Source organism: Taudactylus pleione, unplaced genomic scaffold (genome assembly GCF_031769625.1).
Source record: "Taudactylus pleione unplaced genomic scaffold, aTauple2 ptg001186l, whole genome shotgun sequence".
Lineage (NCBI taxonomy): Eukaryota > Metazoa > Chordata > Amphibia > Anura > Myobatrachidae > Taudactylus > Taudactylus pleione.
Genome location: NW_028285587.1, coordinates 538417 through 550912, shown reverse-complemented (window position 1 = coordinate 550912; position 12496 = coordinate 538417). Strand labels below are relative to the sequence as shown.

Sequence of the window (12496 nt, the reverse complement as noted above, 5' to 3'; positions counted from 1 at the left end):
TTTAATGATTTGTTAACTTATGTAGAGCGGTTTTGGGCTGGTCCCTGCTGCATTATATACATTTCTTTATCATCCATCTGGGGGACACCTTACATCTGGGTTATATATAGTGATGGATAGAGTCGGGCACTAGCTAATTGAAAACTGGCTCCCACCCCTATATAACTCCTCCCTTTCCACCTTAAGCTCAGTCTTGTGTATAGTGCCTTTGGAGTAAGGCACTAGCTAGATAGGTCCTAGCTTTTAGTTAGGTTGTATTTCTTTATGTTAATGCTTTGGATTTGGGTGTTTAGTTCCTGGAGACAGGCGATAAGCACCAACAGAGAGGGAGTTATATAGATTAGAGGGTTTGTGTGAACCTGTATCCCACTCTAAAGACGACCACTGACAGAGTCACCAAACTACCATGTCCCTGGGTCTCTCTCCATGCCAGACATACATCTGAGGGGGCTGCAGGCATAAAGGTCATATATGTTACTAGTAAATGACTACTGCACGTGTATTCGCGCAACGCTGACATCATCAGGCCAAGCAGCGGACGCTTGAGGCTATCTCACAGGTGTCCGGAATTAGCAGGACTCGGCAGCCGGCCACGCATCCACCCCCCTGGTATTTATTTTGATTAAAATACAGGCTGCTGCAAAGCCACAGCATCTGAGGTCTGGGGGAAGTCAGAGCAGGCACTGCGTGATGGAGGCCTGACAAGCTAAGCCGTAACCCTGGAGTTTTACTATGTGCAGTTACCCTGGTGTTCTGGGCTTTCTATACAGTATGTATAAGCATAGTTACTGCACTGTTGTCACTGATAGTCAGGCAGTATCTTAAACGGGTGTGTGTGTGTATATGACAATTTATTTTACCTTTGGTTTATAGGCAAAGAATTTGGTCTTTTGGGGCCGGGGTGTTTTTGCATTTAAACAAGTGGGTGAATAAGACTCTACATTTACCTCTGTATTTTCTATTCATTCAGGGCTACACTTTTCCTATCGGAAGTTAGGTAGCTGAATGATTGGAGTAGACTTGTCTTTCTTTCTCAGTATGGATAAGCCAGAAAAAGGTTTTAAAAAAAAACAAGTCACTGTTTATACTTATTCGAAGTGTCTCCTAATTGCGGTCAAGCCCGGGTTTGGCTAGACCTTCCCAGAGGCGCGGAGTCTAGCTCACTTGGTGGTTTTCTCCAGCGACCCCTGCAATTGGGATTTGGTTTTACGCTGCACCAAGTGAGCAGGTCGCCGCCCTCTGGACAACTACCTTGGAGTGACAGAAGACTGATATATTTATATATATATATATATAACTACCACAGGGAACACTAAGAATTCAGTAACACAGGGGAACTGCTAGTACTGAAACACTGGGACTGGATACTCTAAGATGTTCCGGAGACGTACTGAATGTGCAGGCATGAAATTATAGTGAGACAGGAACAAGGTACACGAAGATGCCACTTGGTGGTGCACTGGAGGTGTAGACGGAACTTGTACCGAACACAGGGACAAAGTACACAAGGATGCCACTTGGGGGCGTATTGGAGGTGTAGCTGAAGACACTCAGGGTGAACTTGTATTGAAGTTGGAGACTGGATACACAGAGGTGCGACTTGAGACACTCGGAATGAACTTGTACTGAAGCACAGGGATGAAGTACACAATGGTGCGTACTTTGTACATTATGGCATGTATTTAGTTCATGAAGGTGCGGCTTGAGACACTCGGGATGATCTTGCACTGAAGCACAGTGATGAAGTACACAATGGTGCATACTTTGTACATTATGGCATGTATTTAGTACACGAAGGTGCAGCTTGAGACACTCGGGATGATCTTGTACTGAAGCACAGGGATGAAATACACAATGGTGCGTACTTTGCACACTATGGTGTGTATTTAGTACACAGAGGTGCGACTCCGGACACACCAGCAGATGACTTGAAAGTGTACACAGTGGTGAGTATTTGTACACAGGTGCGACTCCGGACGCACCCGCAGAGCACTGGAAAGGATACACAGTGGGGCAACTTGAGACACAAAGGATAAACTTGTACACAACGTGGGTACTGAATACACAGAGATGTGACTGGAGACACACAGGAAGCCAGGAACTTGTACGGAACATGAGGACTGAATACACAGAGTTGTGATTGAAGACACACAGGAAGCCAGGAACTTGTACGGAACATGAGGACTGAATACACAGAGTTGTGATTGAAGACACACAGGAAACCAGGAAGACTGAAGAAAGAAATACGGCCTCTGGAACATGAGACGGTTGTCACAGGGAAAGACTATGTGCACTCATACAGCGATGTTGAACAGCAACTTCCTGTTGCAGGAGTTAGACCTAAACACCCCTAGGCAGCTGGTCATTGGATCATGAGATCAGCTGGGAGACTAGCAGGGCTGCCATTGGAGATGACTGATCAGGTGAGATGAACCAACATGGCTGCACCCATGCCTGCTAACACAGGAGTCAGGAAGTCCAAACGGACCCCAGGGAAAATCCTCAGCCATTACCAGCCACTACCACAGGCATCTGAACGCCTCGGAGCCTAAAGACACCAGTTCATCAGTGAGTAAAGGCCGATCCCAGGCCGGATCCTGACAGTTCACAGGTAAATCCATCACCAGGATGTTCGGCTGAACAGTCGGTGGTGCCTGATTGGGCCAGGTCTAAGGTGGATGCCATAGGTGACATACGTTACTTTCAGGAAAATTATATGACACCCTGTGCTCAAGCTCCTCCTTTGGCTGATCCCTTGGTAGAGCCCAGATGGGCCTAGAATATGGGAACGATGACTTAGGTGGCGAAATCCCGAAATAAATTGGGGCCACAGCCATTCAAAAGTGGTCACATTCCTCTGTAGATTTTCCTGTAGAAGAAGCTTCAGCTATTTCTTCACAGGAAGAAGGGGAATTGGATTATGACTGGGAGGACACCTCAAACTAGCGCAGTTACAGGAGGTGGCTACGCCAGAGACTAGCGCGGCTACAGGAGGCGGCTATGCCAGAGACTAGCGCAGTTACAGGAGGCGGCTATGCCAGAGACTAGCGCAGTTACAGGAGGCGGCTATGCCAGAGACTAGCGCAGTTACAGGAGGCGGCTATGCCAGAGACTAGCGCAGTTACAGGTGGCGGCTATGCCAGAGACTAGCGCAGTTACAGGAGGCGGCTTTGCCAGAGACTAGCGCAGTTACAGGAGGCGGCTATGCCAGAGACTAGCGCAGTTACAGGTGGCGGCTATGCCAGAGACTAGCGCAGTTACAGGAGGCGGCTTTGCCAGAGACTAGCGCAGTTACAGGAGGCGGCTTTGCCAGAGACAAGCGCAGTTACAGGGGGCGGCTTTGCCAGAGACTAGCGCAGTTACAGGAGGCGGCTATGCCAGAGACTAGCGCAGTTACAGGGGGCGGCTATGCCAGAGACTAGGGCAGTTACAGGGGGCGGCTATGCCAGACACTAGCGCAGTTGCAGGAGGCGGCTATGCCAAAGACTAGCGCAGTTGCAGAAGGCGGCCATGCCAGAGACTAGCGCAGTTAGAGGAGGCGGCTATGCCAGAGACTAGCGCAGTTGCAGGAGGCGGCTATGCCAGAGACTAGCGCAGTTGCAGGAGGCAGCTATGCCAGAGCCTAGCGCAGTTGCAGGAGGCGGCTATGCCAGAGACTAGCGCAGTTGCAGAAGGCGGCCATGCCAGAGACTAGCGCAGTTGCAGGAGACGGCCATGCCAGAGACTAGCGCAGTTGCAGGAGGCGGCCATGCCAGAGACTAGCGCAGTTACAGGAGGCGGCTATGCCAGAGACTAGCGCAGTTACAGGAGGCGGCTATGCCAGAGTCTAGAGCAGTTACAGGGTGCGGCTATGCCAGAGACTAGGGCAGTTACAGATGGCGGCTATGCCAGAGACTAGGGCAGTTACAGATGGCGGCTATGCCAGAGACTAGGGCAGTTACAGATGGCGGCTATGCCAGAGACTAGCGCAGTTACAGATGGCGGCTATGCCAGAGACTAGCGCAGTTACAGGAGGCGGCTATGCCAGAGACTAGGGCAGTTACAGGAGGCGGCTATGCCAGAGACTAGGGCAGTTACAGGAGGCGGCTATGCCAGAGACTAGGGCAGTTACAGATGGCGGCTATGCCAGAAACTAGCGCAGTTACAGGAGGCGGCTATGCCAGAGACTAGCGCAGTTACAGGTGGCGGCTATGCCAGAGACTAGAGCAGTTACAGATGGCGGCTATGCCAGAGACTAGTGTAGTTACAGGTGGCGGCTATGCCAGAGACTAGTGCAGTTTCTTTTTTTAAACGTAAGAACAAACATGTTTTGGTTTTCCCAGAATTTTCTTACTTTGAGGAAATAGTAAAGGGATCCTGGTTACAACTGAATTAAAAATGTCATATTCCGAAAAAATGTAAGTGTCTTTATCCTATTTCAGAATATGATACCAATGAATGGGAAATACCACCCATGGTGGATGCTCTTATTGCTAGGTTGGTTAGGTTCCTCACTACTAAGAATGAGGCTGTTCTAAAATCTTTGTTCACCTTGTCAGGAGTATCGCTGCGGCCAATTCTGGCCAGCGTCTGGGTGATTGAGGCTATCTGTCCCTGGATGAATCGGATGATTACTGGTTTTCAATCCGGGGATGAATCTGAAGCTAACTCCTTGGTTGATCAGATTTCGGAAGCTCTAACCTATATAGATGACGCTTTATTAGATACTATTCAGATACAGTCTCATATTTCAGCCTTAGCTGTTTCTGCCAGGCGTTCGCTTGGCTCAAAACATGGAAGGCAGACATAAAATCAAAACATGCTCTAGAGGCATTGTCTTTTGAAGGAAGGTCTTTGTTTGGTCCAGAATTAACAAAAAATATTTCACAGGTTACAGGAGGTAAAAGTCCTTACCTTCTTGTAACTACACCTAAAACAAAAACTCTTAGGTTTTGTTCCTTTCGTAATGAAGGTAAGGGAAGATTTCAGGCTTTCCAAGGTGCACCTAGAGGTCTACAAAGAGGGACCTTTAGGGGACGAGGTGGTTCCGGCACCAGTCGACCTGCAGCTAAGCCAGCAGGGAGATCCACATGACTGTCATGGGACTGGGACCCGTCCTCTGGTGGGAAGTCGCTTACTCAAGTTCCAGGAAACTTGGATTCAATACAATCCCGATTTTTGGGTAAGTCATATAGTCACCAGGGGTTACATTTTGGATTTTGAGGGTCCTGTTCCAAGAAGGTTCTTTTCAACTCCTCCCTGTTGATGGTTGCAGAAAGGCGGCTCTCAAGCAGGCAATTTCTGCGCTTTCCATTCCGGAGAAAGTATTCAATTTCCAGCACTACAAGTAGTTCTGGGGTTTTACTCTAATCTTCTCTTAGTAGACAAACCGGACGGGTCATTCCGACCCATTCTCAACCTCAGGGACTTAAATGTTTATCTTCACATGGAGAAATTCAAGATGGAGTCAATAAGGTCAGTCATTTGTTCTATTGTAAGAAGAAGATATTCTGGCTTCCATAGATATCAAGGATGCCTACCTACCTCCATATTCCTATATGGCGGGATCATCAACATCTTCTGCGGTTTGCAGTGCAGCATCAACATTTTCAGTTTCAGGCTCTGCCATTTGGTTTGGCCACCGCCCCCAGAGTCTTTATAATTATATTCCTACTCAGGAGAGAGGGATTATATGTGTCTGCTTATCTAGACTATTTGTTGCTAAGGGCTCCCTTAATAGCTCTATTGAAACAACATATTCAGTTTACTTTAGGCATGCTCCAGAGATTCGGCTGGATCATCAAGTTTCCCAAATCAAATTTAATTCTATCTCAGAGGATGGTATTTTTGGGTCTTCTCTTCGACACTCAGTGTCAGAGTTTCTGCCACAAGCAAAGATTCAGGATCTTCAATCCAGAATAATGACCATTTACAGTTATCTCATATCTCTGTTCTAAGGGCTATGCAGGTAATGGGGAAAATGGTAGCTTCATTAGAAGCTGTTCCTTTTGCCAGATTTCACGCCCGACCTCCACAGAACCAATTGTTTCATTGATGGATAAAACCAGACCCTCGATTAAACAATCAGATGTTCAGATTATCTCTGCAGATCCGGCAGTCTCTCCGCTGGTGGCTGGAGGATGCAAATCTGAACCAGGGTTGCCAATTGTCAGTAAAAGCTTGGACCGTTGTCACCACAGATGCCAGCATTACAGGCTGGGGGCAGTGGTTCTGGACAGACTTGCAGGGTGTATGGTCTGCCCAGGAAACTGCTCTTCCTATTAATATATTGGAACTAAGGGCAATTTGATATGCATTCATTCAGGCTCAATGCTATCTAAATAATTTACCAGTATGAATTAAATCAGACAATGCCACAGCAGTTGCATACATAAAGAAGCAGGGTGGCACACGCAGGTGGCTGGCAATGAGGGAGGTTTCTCACATTCTTCATTGAGCAGTAAATTGGGTTCCAGTTATTTCAGCAGTTTACATTCAAGGGGTGGACAACTGGGAGGCAGACTTCTTAAGTCACCACAGTCTGCATCCAGGGGAATGGGAATTACACCAGGAGGTGTTTGCAGAAATAGTTGCCAGATAGGGATCTCCAGAAATAGATTTAATGGAATCTCATCTCAACAAGAAGCTTCCAAGGTACGGATCTTGGTCCTGGGATCCTCAGGCATCTCTGGTGGATGCCATGACAGCACCTTGGCTGTTCCAGCTGGGTTACATATTTCCACCTCTGCTAATGTTACCAAGGGTAATTCACCGAATTCGACAGGTAGGCTGGACGGTTTTTCTGGTGGGTCCAGGTTGGCCGCGTCGTCAGTGGTACACAATTCTTTGGACCATGTTGGCAGATGTTCCCTTTGTGGATAAGCACCCGTGTGTGGTTCTTCTTTTCTATTTTTTGTGTTTTGTTAAATTATGTGGATGTGGTGATATCCAGACAGGATTGAGACCTATTTGGGCTGCTGAGCACAGATTGGTTGAAACCCACTAGCTTTGTCTTTTATTTGGATGTTCTTCTTTATCTGCCTCCACATTCAGATCTGTTGCTTCAGGGTCCATGCCCGTCACCCCAATTTGCATCGCTTGGCTTTGACGGCATGGTTCTTGAATCCAAAATTCTGAGGACCAAAGGGTTTGCAGAATCTGTGGTGAAAACCATGATACAGGCTTTTAAACCAGTTACTTCCCAGATTTATCATCGTATATGGAAAATATATATATCTTGGTGTGACCAACACAAGTTCATGCCTGAAATATTCCAAGTATCTCACCTCTTGTCCTTTTCACAAGAGGGATTTGGTAAGGGTCTAAGATTGTCCTCTATTAATGGACAGATTTCATCCCTGTCGACTCAAAGGAAATTGGCCACCATTCCAGAAGTTCAGACTTTCTTACAAGGAGTTCTTCGCATGCAGTCTCCTTATATACCTTTAGTTTTGGAGGCACCATTGAGCCTTTGGAGTCTGTAGAATTGTGATATCTCACTCTGAAGGTGATTTTCCTTTTGCCCATTTCCTCGGCCAGGTGGGTATCGGAATTAGCGTCTCTTTCTTGTAAATTTCTGCTTATTTTTTTCCGCACTAAACCTTCCTTTCTGCCAAAGGTGGTATCGGCTTTCCACATTAACCAAGATATTGTCCTTCCGGCTTTCTGCCAGTATTCAGTGACTAGTGAAGCTTCTTCCTTATCACTGTTGGATGTGGTACATGCGTTACGCATTTACTTGGACCATACTGCATCTATGAGGTGTACGGAATCATTGTTGGTGTTGATTGATGCACCAGAGAGGCTGGCCTGCTTCAAAAGGGTCCATCGCCAGATGGGTCACTTCTGCCATTAGGCAGGGATATTTGTCCTCCAATGTGACAGTTCCGGCCTCAACTCGATGCGTGCTGTCGGAGCCTCTTTTTTACCGCTTCCATACATTTGGCGCAAGCGATGCCAGTGATGGGCGGAAAATTCTTATTTTTCAGTCCCGTGATTCTGTAATATTCTGAGAGGTAGAACAAATGGAAGAATTACCCCAGTGACTCATCTTTATATTACACCTAACAGCTCAATATCTTTGGTTTATCACCCTAATGCAAGCCTGGCCAACCTATGGCTCTCCAGCTGTTTGAAACTACAAGCCCCAGCATGCCCTGCCACAGTTTTGCTATTAGGGAATGCTAAAACTGGCAGGGAATGCTGGGATTTGTAGTTTCACAACAGCTGGAGAACCACAGGTTGACCAGGCCTGTCCTAATCAGTCACAGTGACTGGCTTATTAAATATCAACCTGCTGCACATAATAACGTGTCACAGTGACTGGCTTATTACATAGCCTGCTGCACATAATAACGTGTCACAGTGACTGGCTTATTACATATCCGCCTGCTGCACATAATTACGTGTCACAGTGACTGGCTTATTACATATCAGCCTGCTGCACATAATAACGTGTCACAGTGACTGGCTTATTACATATCAGCCTGCTGCACATAATAACGTGTCACAGTCACTGGCTTATTACATATTAGCCTGCTGCACATAATAACGTGTCACAGTGACTGGCTTATTACATATCAGCCTGCTGCACATAATTACGTGTCACAGTCACTGGCTTATTACATATCAGCCTGCTGCACATAATAACGTGTCACAGTGACTGGCTTATTACATATCAGCCTGCTGCACATAATAACGTGTCACAGTGACTGGCTTATTACACATCAGCCTGCTGCACATAATAACGTGTCACAGTGACTGGCTTATTACATATCAGCCTGCTGCACATAATAACGTGTCACAGTGACTGGCTTATTACACATCAGCCTGCTGCACATAATAACGTGTCACAGTGACTGGCTTATTACACATCGCCCTGCTGCACATAATAACATGTCACAGTGACTGGCTTATTACATATCAGGCTGCTGCACGTAATAACGTGTCACAGTGACTGGCTTATTACATATCAGCCTGCTGCACGTAATAACGTGTCACAGTGACTGGCTTATTACACCTCAGCCTGCTGCACGTAATAACGTGTCACAGTGACTGGCTTATTACACCTCAGCCTGCTGCACGTAATAACGTGTCACAGTGACTGGCTTATTACATATCAGCCTGCTGCACATAACGTGTCACAGTGACTGGCTTATTACATATCAGCCTGCTGCACATAATAACGTGTCACAGTAACTGGCTTTTTACATATCAGCCTGCTGTACATAATAACGTGTCACAGTGACTGGCTTATTACATATCGGTCTGCTGCACATAATAACGTGTCACAGTGACTGGCTTATTAAATAGTCTGCTGCACGTAATAACGTGTCACAGTGACTGGCTTATTAAATAGCCTGCTGCACATAATAACGTGTCACAGTGACTGGCTTATTACATATCGCCCTGCTGCACATAATTACGTTTCACAGTGACTGGCTTATTACATATCAGTCTGCTGCACATAATAACGTGTCACAGTGACTGGCTTATTACATATCAGTCTGCTGCACATAATAACGTGTCACAGTGACTGGCTTATTACATATCAGCCTGCTGCACATAATAACGTGTCACAGTGACTGGCTTATTACACATCAGCCTGCTGTACATAATAACGTGTCACAGTGACTGGTTTATTACATATCAGGCTGCTGCACATAATAACTTATATTACCTATTGTGAATAGTTCAAACAAAATAACTACATTTATTGAGAATGTTACACGTTCATATTAATTATCGCAAGTGGTAAACGATGTTTCGGAGCTGAAACATAACAGCAATGTTTGATCACTAATTACTAACCCAACTTTTGCACAAATGGTTTTATTTTAGTTGTTTTTATGTCTCTGCAATAGTAGGACAAATGGATTAAATAAATGATTTACAAAATACATATATTATGTTATGTGGGAACTTGTTCTGATTTCATTTTACTGTAAGTACCAATAAAATGTAAATGTTGGTAAAGTAAAATATATGATCTATAGTGCATCAATCAGCAAAGCTCCCCTTGTCTCCTTTCTTCTCCTGTATTATATTTATTAGTGTGAGCAGTACCAGCCCCAAAGTGTTCTGCATAAGGTTGTACGAAGCACAAACCTATGGGAATAGGGGTGAGATAAATAGTGATTAATGACACCTTTGTTGTGGTATTCTTGGTTAACTATTTTATTTCTACTAGATGGACCCAATACAAGGAATACTTTGGAGGAGCATCTCACGTGGTCTCATTTAAAATTAGAAGATAGGAATATCACACGAGGGTCTCCAGAAGAAAACCACGTTACCCTAAATATGCATCCAGCACTTCACAGTGCAGATATACCATCTGATCCCTCTATTCTTGAGGAATGTTCCCCTGGTAACTCTCATATTGCTTCACAAAGTATAGATCATGGCAGTGATACAATAATGTCCTCTTCTGAATTTCAGAATTGTTTTACAGATAACATAGTTGAGACTAGTCACATAGGTGAGAGGCCATTTCCATGTTCTGAGTGTGGGAAATGTTTTACTCTGAAATTATATCTTCGTAGACATGAGAGACGTCACAAAGGTGAGAGGCCATTTCCCTGTTCTGAATGTGGGAAAAGTTTTTCACTAAAATCATATCTTGTTAGACATAAGAGAAGTCACACAGGTGAGAAACCATATCCATGCTCTGAGTGTGGTAAATGTTTTGCACACAAACATGGTCTTGTTATTCATGAGAGAAGTCACACAGGTGAGCTGCCATTTTTATGTTCTGAGTGTGGGAAAAGTTTCCCACGAAAATCAGATCTTGTTATACATGAAAGAAGTCACACAGGTGAGAACCCATTTTCATGCTCTGAGTGTGAGAAATGCTTTGCACAGAAATCACATCTTGTTATACATCAGAGAACACACACAGGTGAGAAACCATTTCCATGCTCTGAGTGTGGGAGATGTTTTACACAGAGCTCACAACTTGTTAGGCACAAGAAAAGTCACACAGGTGAGAAGCCATTTTCATGCTCTGAGTGTGGGAAATGTTTTATCAGCAAATCAGCTCTTGCTATACATGAAAGAGTCCACACTGGTGAAAAACCATATCCATGCTCTGAGTGTGGGAAACGTTTTAATGAGAAATCACGTCTTATTATACATCAGAGAAGTCACACAGGTGAGAAACCATTTTCATGCTCTGAGTGTGGGAAATGTTTCACAAATAAATCCACTCTTGTTGCACATCAGAGGAGTTACACAGGTGAAAAACCATTTCCATGTCCTGAGTGTGGGAAAAGTTTTACACAGGATTCCCAGTTGATTATACATCAGAGAAGTCACACGGGTGAGAAACCATTTCCATGCACTGAGTGTGGAAAATGTTTTACAAACCAGTCATCTCTTGCTAGCCATAAGAAAAGAAGTCACACAGGTGACAGGCCATTTCCATGCTCTGAGTGTGGGAAAAGTTTTACACAGAAATCACAGCTGATTATACATAAGAGAAATCACACAGGTGAGAAACCATATTCATGTACCGAATGTGAGAAATGTTTTAAACTTAAATCTGATCTTGTTGGGCATCAGAGAAGTCACACAGGTGAGATGCCATTTCTATGCTCTGAGTGTGGGAAATGTTTTTCACGTAAATCACATCTTGTTCAACATCAGAGAAGTCACAAAGGTGAGAAACAATTTCATTGTTCTGAGTGTGGGAAATGTTATACACATAAATCAGCTCTTGTTGTACATAAGAGAAGTCACATGGGTGAGAAGCCATTTCAGTGTTCTGAGTGTGGGAAATGTTTTATACAGAGATCAGATTGTGTTAGACATCAGAAAACACACACAGGTGAGAGGCCATTTCCATGTTCTGAGTGTGGGAAATGTTTTATACAGAAATCAGATCTTGTTAAACATCAGAGAACTCACACAGGTGAGAAACCATTTCCATGTTCTAAGTGTGGGAAATGTTTTTCACAATCATCTGTTCTTATTAAACATCAGAGAAGTCACAGGTGAAAACCAGCTGTTGTAAGGCATGAGAAAGTCACAGTTTAATTTCCTTAATTGGTAGGCCTGAAACGGGCATGTTTTAAAATGTTACATTTAAGATAACTAATTACATTATTTTTTTTATAGCACCTTTCTCCCAATAGGATTTAAAACACTTTGCATATTTGTATAAGGTGAGACAGCCATCTTGGATGTGCTCAGTTGCTATTCTGAGTAATCAGTCACATCAGTCCATGCCCCTGTTGGAGCTTACAATGTAATTCCTCATCACACACCAGGTTCCATTTTTATCAGAAGCCACTTAACCTACCAGTCTGCCTATGAGGTTTGTGAGAGGAAGCCAGAGTTACTAGTGGAAACACAATCATGGAGAGAACATATAAACTCCACACAAATATGAATAGTACCTTACACCCCAGCACTATGATGCAACAATTCTAACCACTATGCCACCATGCATAGTAAAAATACTTTTGATTTTAAATGTAAATGGAATAAAAACAATGAAATGTACAGTCTACTCACA

The 12496-nt window shown here is 44.5% G+C and overlaps 2 protein-coding genes across 2 annotated transcripts in view; one reads left to right on the top strand and one right to left on the bottom strand.

The window, feature by feature from the left end:
• LOC148451069 (uncharacterized) overlaps positions 1-12028 on the top strand; it is a 69407-nt gene extending 57379 nt beyond the window's left edge. Inside the window, exon 14 of the mRNA XM_088462306.1 lies at positions 10169-12028. Within this exon, the coding sequence (XP_088318432.1) occupies positions 10169-11976 (1808 nt within the window). The 3' untranslated portion in view covers positions 11977-12028. The remainder of the gene's footprint in view (positions 1-10168) is intronic.
• LOC148451068 (uncharacterized) overlaps positions 1-12496 on the bottom strand; it is a 260573-nt gene that overhangs the window by 198051 nt on the left and 50026 nt on the right. The window lies entirely within an intron of this gene.